At 42.7% G+C, this 25737-nt stretch overlaps 1 protein-coding gene across 3 annotated transcripts in view; it reads right to left on the reverse strand.

Moving 5' to 3' along the window:
• SCML2 (Scm polycomb group protein like 2) overlaps positions 1 to 24080 on the reverse strand; it is a 66734-nt gene extending 42654 nt beyond the window's left edge. The window contains exons 1-4 of one of the 3 annotated variants that reach the window (XM_082761072.1): positions 23969 to 24080; positions 13925 to 14032; positions 8783 to 8851; positions 3350 to 3420 (exon numbers count right to left, since the gene is read on the reverse strand). In XM_082761072.1, the coding sequence (XP_082617198.1) occupies positions 3350 to 3420; positions 8783 to 8851; positions 13925 to 13946 (162 nt within the window). In that variant the 5' untranslated portion in view covers positions 13947 to 14032; positions 23969 to 24080. Of the gene's footprint in view, positions 1 to 3349; positions 3789 to 8782; positions 8852 to 13924; positions 14033 to 23968 lie in introns of those variants that run through there. The other 2 variants (XM_082761073.1, XM_082761071.1) reach the window with 2 other exon arrangements.
• Between the last annotated feature and the right edge of the window lie 1657 nt (positions 24081 to 25737).

Consider the following 25737-nt stretch of genomic DNA (forward strand, 5'->3'; position numbering starts at 1 on the left):
TTAAGAGCCTTGATTTAACCTCTGTTCAAACCACAAGGAGCTTTTACGTTTTAAATTTTCAGCTGCTTGAAAAGAAGTTGCAGGGTGAGAGAAAAGGATGTGAAATGCTTCAAAATTGTAGGTAGTAATTAAAAACAACCGAGAGCAACAGATAAAATACAAGCTGAATTAAGATAAAGGCTCTAATCAATTCCCATTAGCTGTCTATGCCTGTATCTTAATTTATGGTAGAGACTTTAATCTACTGCTCCCCAGGTCATTTTTAATTACTACAAAATTTGAACTTTGTAAAATTCCCACAAGTCACAGTTTTTGGATATAATTGTCAAATTAAACTTCTCTCCGCTTGCTTTTTGGCTGGCCAGAACAGCGTCTTTCTTTCATTACACAGAGTGAAAATGACATGTACAATTCATGGGCAACCCAATAAAAGTCAAATTAGTCCTACACAAAGCTCAAGCGCTTTAGTTTCTAAAATATGCAAACATTAATTAGTGAGAGGAGCCAGCACTGCGATAATTAACATTGCGTATCACTTTCTACTTAAAGGTCAACCTCTAGAAGAAACAGCAAGTCTGCATATGTAAATTGTTTTGAAATTTGCTAAGCACAGACATTAAAGCTCTTCTTCCCAACCCACACACTGCTTAAGCAATCCAAGTCACTCGGATTTATGTATCTCAGTTAGTGCACATTACTTAAACACCTTTATTTAAGATGTTATTCTGTTCAGTTCAGACCTCTTGAGCATTAGTAGCAAAGAGAAAGATGCAAGAAAGACACACAGAAAGGCTCCTGAATGGTTGTCTGCCATAGCTACACATCTCAAGAGCATCTGCTCTGGTCATCGTGGCCCATGGGCTGTGAACATGGCACTGCTGCTCTCTGCCTCTACCCAGGCAGGGCTTGGGGTCTCTGCCCTTAGCTGGTATCCACTCTGAAAACCACATACTGTAGAATTAATTTCTGAAGATAATAAATTTTAGGTGCTCCAGGCAAAAAGAGATTGGGACATTGCTATTTTTTAGCCCTCTCTCACTGAAAGCAGCATGAGAAGGGCATTTATGCTCATCTCCTGAAGAGAAAGCTGGGATTCAAGATCTAGTATGAGGAAACACTACCACCTGCTCTCCCCTCTCCCTGTTCTCTGTTCCTCCAAGCAATTTCACATATGCTGTGTGATGCTCCTCTCCTCCTTGGATTATCCATTCATGTTGCTTTTTGTTTGGTCCCCACTGGAGGCCAGTTATCACAGACTGCCAGCGAACCCTCGAAGATACCTTTCTGAACAGATGCAGTCCAGCAAACCACACATGCCCAGCTTGTCACACCTGGTACAGTTCTCCCAACCTCAACTACCCGATCCCTCAGCATCCATCTGCCCAGTACCGTGAAGGCATACACACTGAAACTCTTCCTACGTAATTCTATGCAGCCAGCTCAGACACTCCTCAACTTGGGAACAGACTGGACCGCAGCTCCCCCTACAGAGAGAAAAATCCCTGCAGAGATGACAGTCTCCAGAGGGCTAACCAGCTGAAGGTCATTAGCTGGAGTGGGTTTACATGGTGAGGTTCTGGTTGTGGGGGCTGCAGGGGTGGCTTCTGTGAGAAGAGCCCAGCAGCTGCCCCATGTTAGATAAGGGCCAGCTCCAGGCAGCTCCAAATGGATCTGCCTCTGCCCACAGCCAAAAGCCAGTAAGTTATGCCGTTTGCACCTCTGGGAGAGCAAATATAAGAAAGGGGAAGAAAACTGCTGGGCAATGGCAGCTGGGAGAGCGAGGAGTGAGAAGCAGCCCTGCAGCCCCCCATGTGAGTGCAGCAGGAGGGCAGGAGGTGCTCCAGGCAGGCAGCAGCAGTTCCCCTGTGGCCTGTGGAGAGGCCCCTGGTGGAGCAGGCTGTCCCCCTGCAGCCCATGGGTCCCACATGGAGCAGATCTCCACGCTCCATCCCCTCCGTGGAGGACCCCCAGTGGAGCAGGTGGATGTGGCCTGGAGGAGGCTGCGGCCCATGGAGAGCCCCCGCAGGAGCAGGCCCTGGGCCGGAGCTGCTGCTTGTGGAGAGGAGCCCACGCAGGAGCATTTCCCTTTGAGGAGGGGGAGTGAGAGCGTGGTTGTGGTGGAGCTCAGCTGCCCAGCTTGGTAAACCAGCACATTAGCTTACACAAGATGGGTTGATTTAAACTGCACCGGCACATAGATACAAAACCAAAGGACAAGGGGTGAACAGAACTTGCACTCCTTACAACCTCTTACTGAACGAGGAACAATACTGAATCCTGAGAACCTGAGACTGTAGCTAGCACGTGCAAGCACTTCAGTAAACTTGATCTTTTAAATTCCTACCTTTGATACGTTTAACCTTAGCCACTCTCCATATTTTGCCTAGCAGAAGTACCACTTCAGCAACCGTAACTACACTAAGTTCAGGGGCAAATAGTTTTCTTCATGATAAATCTAGTATTTCCTTTGTATTCTATCACAGAATCACAGAAAGGTCTGGGTTGGAAGGGACCTTAAAGACCACCCAGTTCCAGCCCCCCTGCCATGGGCAGGGACACCTCCCACCAGCCCAGGCTGCCCAAAGCCCCATCCAGCCTGGCCTTGCGCACCTCCAGGGATGGGGCATCCACAGCTTCTCTGGGCAGCCTGTGCCAGGGCCTCACCACCCTCTGAGTGAAGAATTTCTCCTTTATATCCAATCTAAATCTATCCACTTTCAGTTAAGAAACACTGCCACTTCTCCTGTCATTACAGGCCCTAGTAAAAAGTCTTTCCCCTCGTTTTTTTTTTTTTTTTTTTTTGTTAATGTATTTTTTGAACTCCAGTATCTATTACACCCTGCTCTGAAAGAGCCCAAATGCAACATATTTGAGAGATCCAGAAAAGAAGCAGTGAATAAGTTCTCCTGCACATGCAAACGTGTATTTTGTACATCTTGTAGCTTCTCAGAATTGAAAGGACTCTTACAGAAATGGGGCTGGAGAAAGACTCCTCTGATTATCAGCCAAATTTTAATTCTCACAGTAAACCTCCAAGATTACTGGAAAAAAAATAGGCTTATCAGAGTTCAGAAATATCTTCTATCTGTTTTCATTAACTAGTCTTCTTTTGAAGAAAAAGAGTCCAAAGCTACAACTTTAATGAAACCCTCAAAGTTTGGCTTAAGGCAGAAACCAAGAATGGAAAATCTCAGCCTCTGGCTTCTGCCAAAACTGTAAGCTACTGATAAACAGAGATCAAAAGAAGTCAAACAGAAAGTTTGCAAGCAGTCCGAACATAAAAGTTGCTTCATCATCACCCTGTAACATGGAAGCACACACACATACACTTGCAAAGTATTTGGCATACCTGTCTGAAGCAATGCAGAGGGGCAGCTACTGATTCAGTCTCTTTCAGATAGTCATCCCAATTAAACTGCTCTGGAAGACATAAGATAAAAAAGATCATACTGACAGTTTTAAAGGGAACACAAATTAAGAGAGGTTGGGGAAAGAGAGGGGAAAAAAAAAAAAAAAAAAAAAACATCCAACTATCTCATAGAATACATTTTTTTCCAAGAAGAGGATTACAATAAAATGTAAACTCCATCTTTGCAAAATACACAACCCTTGAAATAGCTTTCTGTATATCCATCAGCAGAAATCACACAATTGGCAGATACCAATATAAACTTCCCACGAGTTCTTCGTTTTGTGGTCCACACACAAAGACACAAGTTGGGATATCTAGACTTAATTCTCTGCACAAAGACCTCCCAAGCATCCCCGGACAAATCCCATCAGTGGTTCCACATCTCAGTGCCCCTAACAAGTGCATGGGAACAGCAGCACTGGTATAACAACTTCAGAGGAGTGCTGAAATAATACATGGAAAAAAAAAAACACAGATGTTTTGTGTCCGATGAAGCATATGTTGAGAACCACTATCCCCAGTCCAATAGATCAAAAGGATTAGCTCGGCCTTCCAACTGCATCTTTCTGTCTTTTCCTCTGAAGTCACATAAAGGTCTGTCTTTTTAAGGTAAATACTATTGTAATGTTCAGCAACAGAATCATTTTTTCCAGTGTTAATATTGGCATTGCTTATGTACACAGCTGAGTGTATCCTGCATTTGATTTAATCAGCGTTACCATTTTTTGAACAACTGGAACAGTACGAAGCACTAACGCCACAGATATAAGCAAGCATTAAATCAATATAAAGCACAAGAGAAAAACTACCACACCACAGTTTTTGTCCTTAAATCACCTAGGCGAGCTTGTTTGTTTAGTTTTCTTGTTCAGGCAGCTGGCATCTTCCTGGTGTTCTTGAAGAGCAGATCATCACTTAACCCATCCCAAAATAATGCAATGATGCCACCCAGTGGCTCCAAGCAGCAGTCACTTCACAGAGCATAATCCGTAGCAGCAATGGAGAAATTGCATCATGGTTATCAGTAAAAACACTACTGAGCACAGCTAAACACTTCCCTGCAATTTTCAGAAGCAAAGAAACAACCAGAAAACGTCAGTGTTTTCTTGCACACTGCTTCTCTGAAGGATGTCTGTCGGTTTTAACCTAGTGCTTGCCTGCATTAGTACAGCACTTAGTGAGGCACTTACATGGGGCTTCAAGCAGAAGAGAAACACCCCTCTGGGCTGCTCAGATCCTCATTTTTTGTCACAGCAGACTCAAAAGGGTATGAATGATCTGTCTGTGACACCGCAGAAGGCATGCAATTGCTAACTATATAACAAGTCAGTAACATTTCAAGAGCTGTTAATTTGGCAGACTGGACTGTGTACAGGCTGCTAACGACGACATTTTGGTAGGACACCTTTCAAGAGGAGAAACCCTATTTCACCCCCTCTGAAAACATTACATCCATACGTCTGCATTTCCCAAACTACCTTAGTTGTTATAACAGGACGTGAAATCCTAGGTATTAGAACCATTTTCATCAAGCAAAATGATCTGAAGCTTACATTAGAACCACTCCACTTCTGAAGATAACTGTAGTAAATTAAAGGTCTCAGAGATGCCTGTAATTATCATTTAATTACTGCAATCATAGAAAAGGGAAATGAAAGTATGTTGGTAGCATAGAAGATGCATGTCTAGGAAGACAACCACATGGGAAAAAAAAAAAAAAATTACCAAAAAAGCTTCTTTGTATCCAACATGCACAGGTAAAGAAACAGTTATTTTCTACATCTTCCTAACTCTAAAGCCCCTGAAAACATACGACTTCTGACAAATGAAGAAAATTCAAGAAAACGAGCTCCTGCTAAATGATTTAACATGCATTCTATTCTCCTTCCCACTCGAACCTGCAGGCTGAACTAAACAGCACAAGAAAAACCTATTATGCAACAAGCCCAACTCTACCAACCCAGCAGCAAAGAGAAAATTGAAAAAAGGAGTTTTTATGCTGAAGAACAAATAAGCATATAGTGGGAACAGGGAAAACGAAACAAACAAAAAAAAAATCACAGAAGGTAATTAGGACACTTGGTAAAAAAATAAAAAAATAGTTTGTAGCCAGCACAGGAATGCAATTCTAAAACAGTAACACACACAAAAAAATAAATAAATCAGCGTGGCCCAACAGCCTGATTAATTAAAAAACAATAACAAAAAATGGATGAAATAAGTTTATGCCATTGTTGCTCACAATAGCACAGGCTTAGAGTCAATGCCCCACGCACCAATGGCACTTGCTGTTCTTCCCAAACCTGCCTCTTTTTGACCAGCTCTGCCCATCACAGAATAACTTCGTCTAGAAGGGACCCCACAAGGCTGCTAGCTCGGCTGCTCAAAGCAGGTCCCATCACAGCAAGGCTGCTGAGTTCTGAGGATCTCTGTGGGTAACCTCTAAACCCCAATTCCTGGGTTTCATCACCCTCTACGTGAATATTTTTTTCCCTCACATGACACAGGAACACTTCACATCCCAACAAGCATGGCCAAGACATCCTTCCACTGCACCTTGGAGATGCATCCATCTTGGTCTTCTCCACAGCCACCTGTCAGGCAATTCAAGACAGCAAGATCATCTCCCACAAGCTGCTGCTTCTTCCAGCCAAGGAAATCATTCTTCTGGTGCTGTTATCCATTTTCTGCTTATATCTCACAACCTTCTTGCTTGTGGTGGCCTGCCTGCTGACTTGCTCTGGTATGTCACTGTCATCTCCATGCTGGGGAGCTCAAAACTGAGCAGAGTGCTCCAGGCACGGTGTCACAAACACCAAGAAGAAGGAGCAAACCCCTTCTCTCGGCCCTCTGCCTACATCTTTGCTGCTTTGACCGGGGGTGTAGTTGACGTTTGTCACCACAAGAGCACACTGCTGCCTCGCAGGCCCTTTTGGCAGTGCTCCTTTTGAGGCAGCCCGCCTCCGGCCTGCCTGGCCTCAGCAGGCCCCAGGTGCAGGTGTCTTCCCCTGAGATGTACAGGGCCCCCACCAGCCCGACCTGGAGTTCCCCAAATACTCCCTTCTTGACCCCAGGTATGTGGTTTGCCTTCTTCCAGTCATCATCAGGCTTCCCCAGTCACCAAAATGATAGGGAAGCCCCAAATCAGACAAGTCCCACAGGCCCCATCTGGTCCCATGGACAAGTGGACGTCCCGTTTGCTGGAGTGCTCCCTAACTCCATCGTCCTCTTCCACACACAATGCTTCAGTTTAGTTCCAATCCAAGTTTTACAAATTTTAAATTGAAGATTTAAACTACGATTCAAGTGTAGCTTGTAAATATGTAGAGTCTAAGGTTCTGGTTTATTGTTGCTTAGTACAGTATTACCACAGTCTAAGTTCTGTTTGTACAGATGGAGCACCTCGTGCCTTCTCATCTCATCCCAAGGATCCTTTAGCACACACCTAAAACTTCTGACACGGAGATCTCTCTTTTCTAGTCTTCATCCTACTACCCCTCTTTGCCAAAGACAATGTTTCCTTTTAATTTTTGTTTACACACTCCTGCAAACGCGGTAGGTAAAGTATAAGGTATTTCACATCCTCCTTTTATTCCTTCTAACCTTCCACACGTTGGGATCATTCAGCTAGAATTTTTCTACTCCTGCCTTTCCCTACCTAATTTTTTTTTTTCCAGCTGCTCTTCTCACATTTCTATTTCCCATCCTCTTCGACTTTTCCTATCACGCATCCCCCTGAACAATCTGGAGACTTGCTGGATTGTAGCCCAAAGCACTGTAAAGCAACTTCCTTCAACCAACGACCAAAAGAGGCTCTTTCTTCTTCCTGGCCACCAACAAGCAACAACACAGGACAAAAATTTTCATTTAATCTATCAAAAATCAGATACCTTGCACGATATTGAGCAAGTCACTCCTCTCTAGGTGTTTGACAGGGCTGAGTCTGGATCTGATGAGTAAATTCAGTGCTCAGAAAGCTGATGAACAGCTAGCCCCCAGTGGAGGAACACTGACGACAGAGTAAAGCCTGCTTGCTTAGCACGATTCCTACACAAAGCATCTTCCACATGCTGTTCCCTACTGCAGAAGAAGGCAAGAAGTTTTATAGTGACTCACAAAATATGGTTATCTTAGTCACATGTGAACAGCACTTTGCTGGTGGGGGCTGTCTTATGGGGCTCCATCTGTCATGTCAGACAACCTGATTTTGAAACACAGACATGCTGAGTCCAGTCTGACTGGAGTTACACTGCTGTAGAGGGGAAGCGAGACGTGCTCTGAGACATGCAAAGTGCATTTGTAACAGAGCAGAACACTACCACTGATAGAATCCCAAGAAGTGAAAGAAAAAAGTCTGAGAAACTTAACTGCACCAAGCTGTACTATGGCTGGTGGTAGAAGGGTATCTCATCCGTATGCAGAAGGTCATCAAGGCAACCACCCTATTACTGCACTGGTCAACCAGTACGTTCAATGAATACACAACAGTAACCCACTCTTCAGGTGGTATCCAGGATAACCCCTGAAACAGGCCATTTACTAGGAGTCAGAGGGTATGGAAATGCAAGCTGGGTGAGAGTTTAAGTAACCCAGTGAAACTTTATCAAGAGCTAAGGATTCCCAGAAAGATTTTCCACTTCAGTCAACAGTACTCGTGACAATTCTTGCTGGCCCAAATTCAAGCAACTACCACAAATATATGAGGAGCATATAGGGATGTTGCTGCCCTCTTACTGAACCTCACAACGGTGCAACTGCCCGCAGTCCCACACACATCCCAGCAATCCCACATATATGATGCCCCATGGCACCTGCTGAGGATATACCAGAAGTTGTCTAAGTTTGACAAGAAGCTGGATCATTTTTGGTAAGTGTGAAGTTTCCCTTAGTTTGTTATTGATAGACAATTGATTTGAAATTGATTTGAAAACATTTTTTTTTTAAATAAAATTAGAATCCAGTTAGCAACACCAAAAAGCCTTTCTTTGGCACCAGCAAATACATTAAGGAAAGTAAAGGTAACTGTGGTATAAAAGGCATTAAACAGGGAAATAGATGATTAGAACAACAGACAGATCAGTAACTGATCTAAAAAGTTAGTGTTTATGGAGAGTTTTTGATTATATGTATAACAAGTACTTGTCTTAGCTAATAAAACTATCAGACTCAAGTCAAGCAGTTTCAACCATCATTTGCTACATCAAAATGTGCTTTAAGTTAAACAAAAGCAATGGTATGTTTTTAACTATCATCAGTAATATTCAAAGACATTAGAGGAGGAAAAAAAAGCCTCAAGAGACATTGCAATCCAAATGCATACGTTTCCTTTCAGGACACCTTAACTAATAACCTGACAGCTGCAATACCTACCACTGTTTAAAGACGGGTTGTTTGCCTGCTGATTCTTGCCATCTTTCTCTTTTTTAATATTCTTTGAATCTAAAAGAGAAGATTCCATCACATAATAAATGTAATATTCCCATCATAATGATGTCCAGCATAACACAGAATGCTTTCAAACAGTACAGAGTGTGTTGTTCCAAAAACTTTCTTTCATCTACTTCAGTGCATAATCAAAAGGTAAATTATATTACAAGTTTAGACACTGTACTATTTTTCTTTCAAAATATATTGCAAAGTACAGCATGAAAAAGCAGAGCTTGATTACATTATATCACATTATCAGAATACATCTAGTTGTAGAAAATGTAGTACTAGCTCCACAAAAAGCATTCCTGCCTTTTTTTTTTTTTTTTCCAAATACCTATATTCAATCTACACAATTTCAGATCCTCAAAATTGCTGGGTATCTTTTTAGATCTTGTTCAGACCACTGCAAGCTGAGAAACAACAAAATAACAAAACCTAATAGTTTATTTCTGAGCTAAAGATGTAATTCTGTATTTCTTTTGTTGAATCCTTGAATCTATTTGCCTCACTGCGGCAAGGACTGATTGCCCCAAGGCTGATGTGGGGACTTGGGCCTGGAAAGGATAGAGAAAAGGTCCCAGGGGAGGCTGGTCAAGACCTTTTAAGCCTATTAGTGCCAAGACACCTTCCACATATAAGATAACCCAGACACCAGAGTTGTAGAAAACAAAGAGAATTTCACTGACTTGAGAGAGGCTACATAGGAGTAAACCGGCAACTACGTAAATGCTCAAAATGTGCTGCAAAAATATCACCTGCTTCTCCCAAGGCACATATGGAATACCCCAGATCCTTGAAAGTATGGGAAAAAAATGCTATGTTTACTCCTTTACTTAGTCTTCTTTCTTGACTTGCATGCTCTTTCTTTTGGAAATTTGCCTTCAAAGGTTTGAAAGCAGCTGACAGGTGTCCAAGGAAAAATCCTTAAGGGGGTCGACTTCAGATGGACCTGCTGCAATACTACTGGGTGGTGCCCACAGAGCTCTAAGCCAGGTCCTTGCTCAGGAGTAGGGCTTTAACCTGCACAAGTGGACACCCTACACCTTGACAACTATCAGCGAGAAATCAAGAAGGGGCAGCACTAAAACTACACCAGTGACCATGACAAGACACAAAGACAACAGTCACCGTCTCCTTCCTGCAGTTCAAAATAAATTCCATTCAGCCTCTTTGGGATTGAACTGAACCCAGTCAGTGCTCGGTTATTCTGGCTTTCAAAAAAAAAAAATTTAAAAAAAAATGAAACAGTCATGGGACTGTCGCATGATAGCTTGCAGAACAGAAGACTTCCCTATCCACTTATTACTGAAGAGGAAATGCAGCGGAGTCCCACATAAGAGGCTTATTGAAGGACAGAACTAATAACTGCTTCCTGCGAATACCCACAGCTTGAAAGGACAGCCATGAAAGAACATCGACCCAACAGTGCCAGATTTCAAACGAGATGACAGCCTTTCATGATAAGAGAAATCAGGAACAGGTGAAAGAATGTGGAAACCCATGGCCTGCACACCAGATGAATTTTTGCTGACATCTCCCACCCAAATTGTTTCCTGTATCAGGTTTAACGCCTATTCCACAAATACTATAGCAAATAAAAACGCTGAAATGGAATACCCTCAGTGGCACATTTTACTTACAATCATCAATTAGAAAACTGTGAGAACAAGAAGAGATGAAGACATTAATGAAAAGAAATATAAGTTCCTTAAGATACCTCTTTCATTTGAGCTGGAGGCATCTTAATTGATAATAATGCTGGAGGCATCTTAATTGATAATTGAAACTCAAAGCACTATCATTTATTTTTATATAATATACATATATATATATATATATATATATATATATATATATATATATATATATATATAAGATAGATAGATATATCAAGTTTTTATGTAAGAATAGCAGAAAGCTATTCTTTAAAATGCTCAAGCAAAACACACCCAGCACATGCAGAGGCATCCAAGAAATAAGTCTGATTAAACCAAGATTGTTTTTCAAGTCCGTCCGTCCCATACCCCCCAGCTTTTACGCATGCCATATTTCAATGTTGGGAAGACCACTACAAAGCTGGAGTGTTTTGTCTGCACAGATGAAAAGCCATTAACTGTAAGAATTACTGTCCTGTTTTTCCTTGAGATACCCTGGGTCTACTACTACCTCCCACCACTTGGAAAGGTTTCCCTCAGTCTGCACTTTACAAAGGCTATGATGCTTTGGTGCAGCGCGCCTCTTCCAATGCCATTAGTCAGGGTGGATAAGAATTTATGGATTATTTTTAGAAGAAACATTAAGGAAAATAAGATTTATTAAAAACTGAATTTATAAATCTAAGTGCCTTTAAGTGTGCCAGTTTACATAGGATATTTTGATAGCCTATACTCTGGTAAATTTAATTCCAAAAGATCACTGGAAACAAAATTAAGAAATGGAAGAGTATTATGTCAAATAATTGGACTGAGAAATACGACTCCCTCAGCAAATGAGGCTCAGTTTGGTCAAACTTTGACGTCTAATCTCAAAAATGAGGTCATGAATAGCTCTGCAGGTACAATCAGTATTTTCCCTTCATCTCCCTCAGCTAGCTGCTCAATGATTTACTTCCCTCAAAGCTGAAAAGTGGACTTGAAAATGGGAACTTTATTTATATATTAGAGTTTGAAAAGACTTATTAGTTCTAGAAGCTTGAAGTTCATTGTGACAAAAAGAAGTCAGGTGAATTCATTATCTTTCTCTGTTCATAAAGTTCATTTATAAAGACACAAGCTTGAATGTACTTCCCAGTGCAAAATACAGTATGTTTTAGATCACTTTGTCAAAACACAAACAAAAATGAAATGATACTACTGTGGATCTAATTACATGCTATTCAGTTCTCTTAAAAAAAAAAAAAAAAAAAAAAAGAAAAGAAAGAATTGGATCCTATTTTCAAAGAAAGTGTTAAAAATACAGTAATATATCTAAGTATATATTTAAAGCTTTTATATTCACTGTGTAAATACATATATAGGTAGCCTATAATGCATACAGGCTAAACATCTACTTTCAAAACCCTGCAAAAGAATGTTTTCTTATAGGTAGATAGATAAGAATACAGCATATATTAAAATTAATAAAAATAATTAATTAATTTTTAATTAATTAAAAAAATAAAAAGTAGTGGCACATTCTATTCACCAAATAGCAGTTTTTCAACAGCACACTCCATAAACTAAAGCAGTAGTTACAAAAGAAGATTAGAATAGGTTATTTGACATAGTGTTTTCTCCTTACTGATTCAAAACTCCACGTGTTTACATTACTTCACCCTATCTGTAACCACAGAATTCTTCTGCTGATAAGATTACTCAAGAGACGACAGGCAAGAGTAACCACATCTATCATGCAAGAAATTAGAGACAAGGAAGAAACGAGACAAAGCTATCTTTACTGGCTTGTGAATGCAAATAAAAAAGGCAAAAAAAAAAAAAAAAAAAGCACCGTTAGAACATAATAAGGTCTGGTAAAGATGATCCTAGTGACCAATTTATATTTCCTCTTATAAACTCTCATGTTGAACTGCAGCTTGTTCTCTGAGACGCTTAACAAATCCCCAACACTTCTTTCTGGGATAAGTTGATCTTTCAGCAAACAAGATGGATTCTTTGCCTGTATACTAGCAAGCATCATCTCTTTTGACAGCATTAGTTTTTAGAGAGGCGTGTTACATGAGGCGTCATGTATTTGTCATCTTTTAAGACTTCCTATTTGCTTGCTGTCCATTATGGGGAAAAAAAGTTCAGAGTCATGCCTTCGAGATCTGTGCAGCTACTTCTTCGCCATCTTAAAGCCTTCAACTCCAGCTTGTGTTCAAAACTTGGCAGGAGACCGCTTTTCTCAAAGAAATCCTTTGTCTCTTCCAGACAGACATGAAACACGTCTGGGTGACAGAAACATTTGCTCTTCCCATGCCATGCAGTTACTTACCCTCATACGAAGTTTGCTAAGACGAGCCCAAGACTTACCATAGGTCAGGAAGGGGCTGCCTTTGCTTTCTAGCGCACAGAGTTGTGAGCACATTTTAGCTACCCTTCCCCAAACTTCAGTGCATGCAGTTGAGCATATCAAGACAGAGTGAATCTAAAATGCCTCCTTCCCTTTCTTTCTCTGCTTCCCAGTGGGATTCTTATCTGCCCAGCACAGAGTGCTTCTTTCAGTATATCTAGACAACAGCCATGCAGAAAAACTACAAGAGAAGGGGGTAGACTTCCTCCATAAACTCTTGGTTCAACAATTAAATAGATGACTGCTGCCATTCCAGAAAATCTATTATAGCAAGACAATTATTTACCAAGGGAGCACACAAGCACATAAAGCAGCTTGGGCTGAAGGTGGAAAGCTCAAGAAAAACACAAAAGTATTAGTAATGTTTTAGGAGGGAAGCCCACTCATCTGAAAGGTTTAAAAAGCAGCAGAAAGCTGGTTTGAAAGAGCGGGTCTTTCTCGCTTTACATTCTCTTTGTTTCACCAACCCAAACACACTTGTTATTTCTTCAGCCTCGCTCTTTATTTTAGCATTTAATTCACAATTATCTTCTGCAGACATGACACAGTGGGTATCACACCTTTGTACTACACTGTGCATTTGTGGACAAATTTCTTTAAAAGTGTACATTTTTATCTTCAAGAGCTTGTAGAAGACAGCTGCTAATACTATTCACTGCAGTAAACTTTTATTCCTTGCACTACTCAGTTATCCTCCTGATAAATTCTGTGCAGTTACAAAACAAAGCACTACATTTCATTTAATACCACATCTAGACACACTGTTCAATTTTAGAGTAGTATAACGACTTCAAGGCTGTCACAGGACAGAATTGCTTTGGCTGAACTTGTATAGAACTCCAGGCTAAGCTGAATTTAGCACACTTACTCTAAAACAATGTAAACTTCATACTTACCTCTGTTCAGTATATATCATAACTTCTCAAATTGCACAGTATCCTAATTGTTAAGTAATACACCACCACCACAGAAGAGACAGTTTAACAGGTTCCCTATTTTCTTTCCTCTTGGATAAAAGCTATCAGGCCTCACCTTTAGCTGCTGTTCTCCCCATGGTAACACTTCTGTGATCTTCTCTCTCACAATAAAAAGGCTGAAGTTGAAAGACCAGTTAATTCTTCCTTTCAGCACAACAGTTTCCTGTGGAGTAATAATACAACAAGTTAGGGGGGGTTGTTGGGGTTTGGGCTTTCTTGTTTTGGAAAAGGAGGATTTATTTTTTTTTTTTGTATTGTTGTACAATTATCTTGCTGGTATAAAGTTGCAAACTTTTAACAAGCTGCTTGTAGAAGAGCGGCACATAAACAATGGATATGTCAAAGTTGCAAGGGTATAGAAGAACCCAAACTTTTTTTTCGTTGATTTCAACAGTTTGTGGTAGAATGATTTGCATTTTCAGTGAATTTCTAATTCAAAGATATAAAACATGCTTTTTTTTTTCTTTCCTGTTTTCCCCAATAAACGCTACTGAAAAATGGAAGAAAAACTCATGGATCACACGCTCCTCCTGGCTTACACACACAGAGTTTATCTTCCATCACATAACTTTAAGCACCTCTAGATGAAATGCTCTTTCAGAACCACACCAGGAAGAGGAACGAAACACTGATGTAAGAAACCTACACAAAGGCACAACTGCTCACTGCTACCACTGCCCGTTACCGCTTACGGCAGAGGAGGGAGAACCCACCACGGGAAGGCTGACTGCAGATAACTAGAAGTGACCCACACTCTTGCAGAGCTTAGAAACAACTTAGTTAAACCATTGTAACACAGCAAAAACAATTTCTGTGTGCGTGCTAGTGGGATTTTCTACTCCAGCATCAATTCTTTGCAATTTCGACTGCACTCAAAGCAAGTGAAACTCAGCTGAGGCTTCTTACCCCTAAAGCAACAAAACGGGCAAGTTTATTATCCTTTCCCATTCACTATTCAAGTAATAATGCATAAAAATACATTCAAATTTCTGAATTGTCTTCTTTCATCACTTCTTTTCAAGGAAATCCCATGACCTTACAGTTAATATCATCAACAGTTCAAGATTTTTTTTTTTTTATTTAAATGCATGGACACTTTTTCAAAAGATGAATTTTGCCAAGAACAACGTTTTTGGAAGCTATACCTTTCCAGTGCTTTAAAAAAGGAATAGTGGTTGAAAAGCAAGATACCTGTTTGGAATTTCTTGAACCTTACACTCACATGCTAAAAATTTACACATAGATATTGCATGTAACAAGAGGTGTGTCATACAGGCAAGCGTTTTCCTGAAATTGTGACATTTCAGTGAAATTTAGAGGAAATTGTACGCCATGGTGGTAGACTGCATGACAAAAACTTTATGCAGTGCTAGCCCCATGGCTAAAACAAACTAAATATGGTTTTAAAAAGGCCAGTGACTGAAGAATGCGTTTTGTGCGTGTCTGCAGCGTGTGGACATGCCAGATAGTTATTAGAAAAAAACTTAAGTGACTGAGACTTGAAAGCAGTTATAAATAAAACTGGATACTGACATAAAGTAAGCAGGTTTTCCTACACAATAGCATTCACAGCATAAGTGATCATCAGGATTAAGAAGAGAAACCCTTTTAAGCCATCAAATAAATTTGAAATACGTGATACTTTGGGAGACTCCCCCCAAAATTCAAAGCTTTTCCGCTGCGAGTAATAAATTGCGAAAGGTGATGCAGAGTCAAAGTAACTGTTTTACAGATTACTTTAAAACAGTGCATGGTTTTTATCTTTTTGTTCCAAGCACCAGATTGCACTTGGTGCAGTAATAAAGATTCCAACCCTGCAGTGATAGTCATCAAGTTTAGCACAACCGGAGCGTCTGTCAGGACATAAAAAGGATTCCAGCGTTTCATTAGCCTCTGCTCCACCAGATAGGCGGTTTTACAGCGTGCCCACCGGCCTGTTAAAAATATAGGACAAGGGAAAGCTCTGAGAGAGCTCTGTGAAACAGGGCGAATCGCGGAGCAGGAATACAATATACTACTGTTTGGAAGAGGTGCTACTTCAAACCCGCTCACACTTACAGTACTCAGCGTAGAGTCTCTATTAATTAGCTGGTAGGTAGCGACATTTGTCACAGAAGACATTCAAGAGCGGTGTTTCTGGGCCTCTAACAACCGCTACACGATGCTGGACGACAGCAAAATGAAAACTGGGTACCTCCAGAAGACAGGGCAGGCCCAGGAACAGCTTTCCAGCACCACCACCACCTTGCATGAGGGGTGAGCGAGGCTGATCACGTTGCCTGCTACCTGAGGCACCTCTCACTATGGCCTCGCCATCCCCAGCAGAAACAGCCAGCTAGACCACGGGAGAAACCTCCAGGTGCTTTTCGGCAAAATTTCACAGAGAGGACAGAGCTTGAGGCTTCTTTCTTGCATGTGCAACAGGGTGAGAGAGCAGAGCGAGCAATACAGAAACGTAAGGTTAAGAAATTAATCTAGAAGCTTTAAGAAACACAGGCAAAAATAAGTAAGTAAAACAAGGCCAGGAACATGCAAGCAAACATAGAAATGTGCTGGCAAGGCTGAAGCGTGATGGAGTGAGCATGCACAAAGCACGAGAATGAAAACCAAAGCTTCAAAAACCAAGCTAACCACAGTGACTGACAGTCATATACAGAAAATGGCCCAAACCCACCGATTTAGGAATGGAAGTACAGAATCTATACCAGAAAACAATGAAAAACTATCTGCTGTACATTAAAAAAGCAGACAAGTGCAGGAACCTAAGGAACTGTATGATCTGTAAGGTCCCTCCCAACCCAAACCATTCTGTGGTAACATTAAATTCATCATTGGAATATATCCTATTTAAAGCAATAGGGAAGATCTCCACACTCACCAACTGTATTATTTACATCATTTATTTCTTAATTCATCCTGAGTTTCATTCCTTCTCTGATTAGCTTCCCTTGCACCAGCTACTTTAAATTAAAAATAAATAAATAAATAAATAGACAGACAGAAAGCATTCATCTGCCTTTAATTCCTTACTGAAGTTTTTATTGTTAATGCCCAAATCACTCCTACTAGCCACCTCCCACTGTGTAAGTCTTTTGTCAGAAGGACATATATTACTAGACAAGCCTAAACCTTCCCCCTTAGCGCGTCGCTACCACATAGCGCCAGGTGTCAGCAAACAGGATGGAAAGCATTTTTCCTGTCTAACACTGCTCTTCTCATTTTGAAAGAATTACTCAAAGGCCATGTGTTGCTGCAGTTCCCGACCCCTGGTGGCCCACCGAAGGGACAGAGGACACAGGAGTGCGGACGGCCGTCCTCCAGGCTCCATCCCAACAGGGCGCTTCGCCAGCAGCACACCGCTGCCACTGCCCTCTGAAGGCCCAGCCACGGGGCTGGCACCACCACCCTGGCCTCTGTCACCATCCTCGCTCCCTGTGTCCCTTCGCAGTCCCGTGTGTCTCTTCACAGCCCCCTGCGTCCCTTCACAGCCCCCTGCCCATCCCACAGCCCTGCAGACCCCGGCCCAGCTCCCACACGGGGCAGCCCGTACCTGAGGCACCGACTCCTCTGACAGGAAAGCGCGGTCCCGCCACAGTGACTGCTCCTGAGAGGGGAATGCTGTTTTTTAACCTGCTCGTCTGTTCACCTGTCATCTCTTAAATAAAAATACTACTTCACACCCTGTGCACAAGCCCTTAAGGTGCTGAAATAGGGCAAATACACAGAATAAGGTTAAGAAGAGGACTCCTGTAACATGCGATACTTCCAAGTCCCCTTGAAAATATCCTTCCAGGTAAGTCACCCGGTGTGTAGTCTCACGTGTACTTCAGGACATAACAGCACATATCTCTGTATTTCTGCAGCAGGAATCGTCCCTGAACTAATCTTCTGGAGCACACTGCAGTGCCATTATAGAAAGGTAAGATCTTACAGGCTAGGAGAAGAAAAAAAAAAAACCTTACACCTGCACAAATATACCATAAGATTACAAGATGTGACACAAGCTTCATAGTCATAAAATCAGTATTATTTAGCATTACACATTTATGAGTTCAAAATAAATAAATAAAAAAAAAACACCTGAAGATGAGGTTTTCCTTCATTTATGCATACATAACCAGCTAGTGTTCTGACAAGAAATTTGATCTGCGTTAAAATCCCTTTGAGTTCAAATTCTCTGTACATAAATAAACACACAGATAAATAAATAAAAGCGAGAATCATTCCAGGAAAGGAAATTAAACTTCCATATTTTCACATGGCAGAACTTCTAACGACCTGAGAGATCAGAACGCCTCTCTAGCAGATAAAAGCAGAGCTAGGCTCTTGGAGAATTTATGGGCTTTCAGAAGAGTAAATGCTAGCTAGCCATATGTATTATTATAAAAAACTATGGCTGAGTATTTCTTAAGCTGTTAAAAGACAAGAGTAGGTAATTATGGCTTTCCAAATATCATTTTTTTAACAGCGTTTGCCTTAACATCAAGAAGAAACTTTCTGCGCTAGCGGAACTCCTCAGAAAGTCCCCAACAGCACCCTGCTCACTATTTATGAAGTGATCAGCATACACAAACTTTTAAGCTGTCAGCAGTAAAACACCATTTGTAAATGTTCTGTCCTCCTTCCAGGTAAGTTTACGATCTGCTTTAGGACATGAGCAACTGTAATTACAGTGAATCGTACATTTCGAGACTACAAAAGCATAAGCTCTCCATCTGCACTAAGTGTATGGTATTCAGGACAGAGCAAGGCATTGTGTGTTTTAAAAAGCAGAGTTAACACGGTTTAGACCACAGATTTGTCCCCAAAATTCCTGAAGCAAAAAAATAAATACTTGTAAATGAGAACAGCTGAAAAATTAGGTCTCAGAATTAGATTAAATAACACAGCTGCTATCAACTGAAAACAGAAACATCCCATGTCATACACTCAATATTTACTATTTGGATGGTTATTTTAAAAATTGAAGTTTAGAGCTGCTCTATAGCTACCAGTGGAAAATATAAATAGCTTCTCCCCTCTACACACACCCCCCATCCTGCTTTAAAAGTTGGAAGATATGGGGTTGTAAAAACCTGAAAAAGGAAATGGTATGTGTGAAGTCAGCAGTTCAGCAAAGAGGCTGGCTGGCCATTAACAGCTTTAAATATTCTTAAAACACCAGCCTTCCCACATGAAAGGGTATTTAACATTATATTCAAATAAATCAAAAATACATTTCGCAGCACTTACATTTCCATCTTAAGTAAAACTGTCAGTTTTAGTAGTTTACCGGTGCATTTTTGCAGTAGCAGAAGAGCTCAACAAATTGTTTAAATGTTTTGGTGGATTCAACTCACCAAAATCTCTGTGCTGCTTTTCTGCTTCCCTCTTCAAGCCTGGAATACTGTTCCTGAAACATTCATCATCATTATTCAGCCTGGCTTCGTTCAAATGCCTAACTCAGATTTCTTTCACGAAGCAAACTAATTAAATTATGCATCAAAAAAAATAATACACACACACACACACACACGTCTTGCACGATGAAGACTGGCTACGAGCTAAATACCTGCACGAAATTCCCTGTACGCCCAGATGCACCTCCTCTGCCTCCAGCTCAGCCTCCCCTGACACAGCAGAGAGCTCTCTATTTGTTCTGGGAGGCACCGAGCATACTTTTAGCACAGTGCAAATGCAGCAGGTAAGGGAGAAAAGAAATTGCTACTGCAAACATAGTAAGAGATGCCCAGAGCCTAGGGCGGAATGGGATGCCAGAGATCCCTACAGGGCTTTTCTGCGCTCATCTCTGACAGACAGCAAGCAATACCAGCGGTTTTAAAAGCAGTAGTAAGAGAGAGTGTGTGTGCTCAGGGGAATCAGGGAGAAAGACAAGCAGAGGAGGGCTGGTGGAAAAGGGTTTTACAACCTCGTAGATAACTCTGGCTTCCTCCCGTCCACATTGCCACTAAGCGCTGCAGGGACTGCTCAGGCTCAGCCCTGAAAGGATCCGAGAGCCCCACGCACGTATCACAGAGCTGGGAAATCCATCACGATTTCACACGATCACCTTTTGTCTGCTGCAGAAATCTATGAAAGTACACAATTTCTTTGCCAGTGGAGGGACAGAGAACAGCCTTGGGATATTTCTGCACAGATCAGCCTTGCGAGCACCCCACACGGAGTCAGCTTGTTTCAAAGCACGACGTTTGCCTCTCCTTGCTCACACTCAACACCAGCAGCAACATGCTCCTGCTGCCACCTTCCTTCTCCAACCCCTGCCTATTCGGATGGACATTCATGAGTCCTGTTGGGTACCGCAAGGCATTCCCGTGGACTCCCATGCACGTACAGGAGATTCAGCACTGGAAGTGCCATCATGCACGCCCCAGCCCTTTTAGTCCGAGCCCCGACAGACGGCAGCGGCAAGCTCCGCCAAATGTAGCAGCCCTGATACCCTTTCACATTCCTCCACGTACCAGAGTAGCTTGTACGAACTGCTCTTTCCAAAGGGGCTTTTAGGGGCGCCCCAGGAGCTGCGCTGGTGGCACCGACCTCCCCTGCCTCCCTTCATCTGCAGCAGATCCCACACAGCACATAAATAAGGGAGGTGCTCTGCTGTGTGCACGCACCTCATCGGAACGGCGCTGCTCTCCCGCATGTTTCGTAAACTTCAGATGCTCCCCGAGCTAATGGACGCTGGAGATGATGAAAGGCTCAGCCTCGGCTTCGCCCTGCGCTAAAAGGGCTATCGTATTACCCCGAGGAGGCAACAAACTGAGACTTCCATCAAAGAAGTTCAACCCTTTCATGAAAGGCCTAGGTTTCCTTGCTGCCTCAAGTGGAATTTGACCCGATTTGTGAAGCCGAAGGCCTAGAACCAAATGATTCAAAGGAGGACACCTACCTTTAAAGTGATGCCTTGCTTGGGTTTAGATGACGACATGCTAAATGGGGAGCCACACAGATAATACATCACCTACAGGGGAAAAATAACACTCCAAAACTGCTGCTCATACTTCAGCTGCACACAGCGTTATTCTAACAAACCACAAGGAAAAAGCACTTCAAGATTAGTTTGGACATAAGATAGCTAGAAAGCACCTTCCCTGTGGGGCAGAGAGGCTATTGCCTGCTAAAACGAGTGGAAGAGCACTATAGTTCTGTTAGAGGTTTGAGGATTTCAGAAATACTTCCATCTTAATGGCTCTGCCAGTAATTCAGCAAAGCAGGTAGAGTGTGCATGGAAGAACACACTCAGCACACACTTAGTGGTGCACCAGTCTGGATCCAAAACGATCAAATGCTACACACGTAGCAGTCACCTTTGCTAAAGATAAGAACTACGAACCAGTTCTCAATCTACAGTGCTGAAACGAGACAGACGTATCTCACCAGCACAACGAAGAACTGTATATTTCTTCACATCATTCATATTTACTGATTTTTATTGTCCTGTTCCAAGGACACACAAGCTAAAGCTGCAAGTTCCTGTGACAGCAGTCCTGCGAGGAGGTAGGAGACAGCATATCCCCTCTACTGGGACCTGGCTGCTCCATATCCGTTGTGTACAAGAGAAAGCATCAGAGCAAGCCCATCAGGCAGAGATAAGGAGCCTTGTAAAGATAGCTGCAGATTTCTGAACAGCCATGTTGCAGCTCCTGACTTTCCTCCAGACCTATCTCCTCACCGACCAAGCAGAAAGACTAACAAGGAAGAGACAGGAGTACCTCTGAGGGTTCTTGTACCACCATCACTCATGCCCTGGTTAACTCTGCTCGTAAACGTGCTGAAAGCAACAGGGGAGCGTGCCCCCCACTGCCAGCAGCTGTGCCACGAGTCCTTGCCCCAGCAGCAGCGGGTGCACAGCCCCCTTTGCCCATCCTGCAGGACTAGAGGCAAGCTTAAAGAAGACTGCAGATGTGAGACGCCAGCTTCAGGCAGCATGAGGTAGCTCACCAAGCCGTCCTGGCACGATGCTGCTGCCACCCAGGCTGGCCAGCCGCAGCATATTTGTACAAAAGATGGGACTGGCACAGGAACATATCCTTAAAAGAAGCTACAGCACCTCCAGGGACTTAAGCAAAACTTTTGAGGGTCTTCATCTGCAGCAAACAGATTGCTTCTCCACATAGCGCAGGTGAAGCTGTTTGCACGCACACGCTGCCTGTATCTCAGCATTATCAGCCACCACTGTAACTTGACTGCATGTATCTAATAAAAAAAATAAACTTGACTGCATATAAATATTATTAAAGCTGCCCACCATTACATCAAGACATCACCAAATTAGAAAAGACTTGGAACTTAAAAGAAATCATACAAATTGTTATTAGCAAAACACTTCCCTATACCAAAAAACTTTCCTATACCAAAAAAACACGTCATAGCAAAAAAGAAAGCATTCACCAGACCACACCAGAACATTAACAAGTATTCTGGGATTTCAAATTATGTTGAGCCAAACTAAAAGTATTTGCAAGAATACCAGGGCTATGACGTGCAACGCAAACACCTGTAACATTCAAGCACAAACAATTTTACCTTTAACATTTCTGTTGCTCCACATTTAAAAACAGCTCTATTAAGCCCCAGCAACTTCAGACAGGGTTTCCCATGTCCTAGAGAAATCGGAGTCCTGAGCCGCTGACGTTACATGTCTTACATTTTAGAGAACACTAACAGCACAGTCCTCGACGTTTAAGATTTTAATCTCTGGAAGAAGCAATCAGCACTAAGATTGGGTGCCTAAGGCTACCTCTGTCAAATGGGAGTAAACAGAACTTGAAAGCCCCAGCAGATGCAGAGGTCAAGAAGTTGGTTAACAGCCTCCCTTGTGTGGACCCCTTTGAAGCACTGTCCCAGTCCCCACCTGTAATTTGCTTTATTTTTACACTCCGAAAATATTACGGCACACTGCAGTATTTTCAAAGATTATCTGAAAATATACGGGAAAAATTGTGTATTTCACCCATCCTTGCTGGAGGGAGAGGTAGCCAGGCGAATAAGGTCGGCGGCAGTGTCCTGGACGGTTAGTGACAAATGGCATTTCCTGTTGGCGACACTCCTTATTAATTATCGAGCGATAATTACCCAGGACTCCATGCCTCCCCGCACACCCACTCCATCACGTATGGACTGCAACAGATAAAGGGGGCGAGCACGGCTCACTCCCAGCTCGCAGTCCCGTGTCAGCACTAAGAAAACAACGAGACACAATTGTGCGAAGAGGACACCCAACGTGCAAAGGGCAGAAGTCGCCACCTACATTTGCTTCGGGCTTTTCCATGTCCCCTCAAGTCCAGCAGGGTCGTTGTTTCACACACTCAACTTTTAGGCAGACATCTGAACGAATGCATTCTCTGTACCATCAGTTTCACGCTAGTGAAGACAAAATTATACTCGGCTGTCTCCAGCACCTCTTCTGAACTCGGGCAGCTACCGCAGCAAACAACGCCTCTACCTTATCCGAGCGCTGCACCGCACGCAGCAAGGGCAGCGCCAGCAGCCACCCCCAACAAAAAAAGAGAAAGGAGAAAGAAAAAAAGGCACCTGTACGTTCAAAGTAGCAATGTGCAAAGTCTGAGGAAGCATCTTTCAGAGGGCTGTCACCGCTCCTTCCCTGAACACCTCTACACCAAGATCAGCACTTACCGTATGACCCAAATTTAAGAATGACTTAATCGGAGCCGGTCACCTTTGCGTACCTGCATGGCTTTTAATTGCTATGCAAGGAGTTAATAACACGAAATCAGAAGCAAGCATTTCTTTTTTGCAGAATCTGAACAGAATTATGAGCAGAATATGCAACACTTAACACCAACTAACCTGGAAGATACTACAAGCATGCTGCTGCGCTATTTGCAGCAACTGGAAAACTAGCACAACAACTCTGTCCCAAGAGCCTCAAACAAAACCAGAAAACATTATTTTAATATTCAAAACTGGACCTTGTTAAAGTTAACAGCCCTTACAGTACTTCTATATTTAAATTTCAGTTTCAACACACGCTCCCGCTTGCCTCACCGTGAAACGTCCCATAAATAAAGCACCGAAGTGTCTTTAACACGTTTATTCTTCACACCGATTCAATATCCCATCGCCCATAAATAATACTTACGCTTTATTCTGCCCGGGGCTGCGGTGAGGGGGGGGGCAGCAGCAGCGGCGCCGCTGCCTCCCTCAAGCGGCTCCCGCCGCCGCCGGCCGCCTCACGCCGCCGCCATGTTGCGGGGGCACCGCGCATGCCCGCCAGCGGCACCGGGGGCGAAGGCCGGCCGCCGCCGCCCCCTTTCGGCCCGCAGCCGGGGGCCGGGGCTCCGGGACCTCGCCCGGGAGGCCTCAGAGCACGGGGGTCACCTCCCGGGGGTCGCCCGGGGCGCGGCTGGCAGGCGCTGAGCCATCGGTGCTGCCCGCCCGCACCGTGTGGTGGTGCCTGACGCCCGCCGGCGGCACCCCGGGGCTGGCGGAGAGCCCGTCCTGAAGCAGCGGGCTGCAGGGTGCTCGCTTCCTCCGGGTATTTTTTTTTGGGGGGGTCGTTCCCGGCAGGGGTATGACAGGCGTCTCCGGAGTTTTGGGCTTGCTTTCCGTGCCTGGCTGTCGTCTTCGCTGCTCGGGTCAAGCGAAAGCCGCGTCTTAAATCCCAAACCAAACTGTTGCCTGAGAGCGAGATTCCAGCAGTTTTCCTAACAATAATAATAAATAAATCTAAATCTATACCAAAAACCCCTCAAACCCTGCTGTATGAAAGTCAAATTCACCCATCCAACACGAGTATCACACGCACATCACACTGCTACCTCGTTTTAACCACCCTGGGAAGCAGCAAGTGGTTCAGAAACAAGGCAAACGAGTCCCTGCAGTAAATGTTAATATTTAGTATTTAGACAACGTGATAGAAATGAGAAAAATCACACTAACACAAATGTCTAAAAATATACGAAAGAAAGATAAAGGAATACTAAAATATGGTTGCATAAAATCTTTATAGCCAAGTGTGGCGTGCTCATAGCCAACGTAGGTTGATGCTGCTTAATTTGAAATGTTTTTTTTTTTTTTTTCCCCATTCTCTCTTACTAAGCTTTGGCAGAAAATGGTGACCACACCAATGGTTTCCAGAGCTCTTGATGCCCTGGCTGTCCAGCATGAGCTGGTGTAGTCCTCTGCCTGCTCATCGTGTGTCCCAGAAGCTGAGGAAATCACAATTCTGACCAGCATTAATACTGCTTTTTAGATGTTGGGAACTTGGGAATAAACAACAGACATAAGAATAAATGTCTGCGAGATGACATATATTTTATATATAAAATAAAACTTTCAAAGTTCCTTTGTCATCTAGGAGCCAAATTGTGTCCATAACACCTTCACAAGTGTCCCTCACCTACTAGCTACAGCTGATGCAAAACAAAGAATTTCCATACAGGATTATTAGAAAAGGAATAAGGAGTCCTGCCTGCTCCCATTTTCCAGCAGTATGATGAGCTTGTTTCCTGATGACTCACCCATCATCTTTCATTTCCCTTTATAGGTATTAAACTGAATTATTTGGGTCACAAAGACAGAAAAAAAAAATAAGTCCTCAGTGTTCTTTACAAAGAGAGATAGAATATGTGTATATATATATACATGCATGCGTATTTTATATATATGTACATATACACATGTACATGTACATGTGGCTTCACAGGTTTTTGCAGGGAGATTCCACGATTTTAGAAAGACTCAATGACATCAAAATAAAAATATTTCATGGAGGTAGACCCCAATGAACACCTACAACAGTTCAACATGATGTGCTGGAAGGTTCACACTGATAAAAAAGTTGTTTAAGAGAGCTGGCAGTTCCTCACAGAAACAACATTAAGAGTGTGAGTAAGAGAACCATCAGTC

Source organism: Aythya marila, assembly GCF_965140915.1.
Source record: "Aythya marila genome assembly, chromosome: 1".
NCBI lineage: Eukaryota > Metazoa > Chordata > Aves > Anseriformes > Anatidae > Aythya > Aythya marila.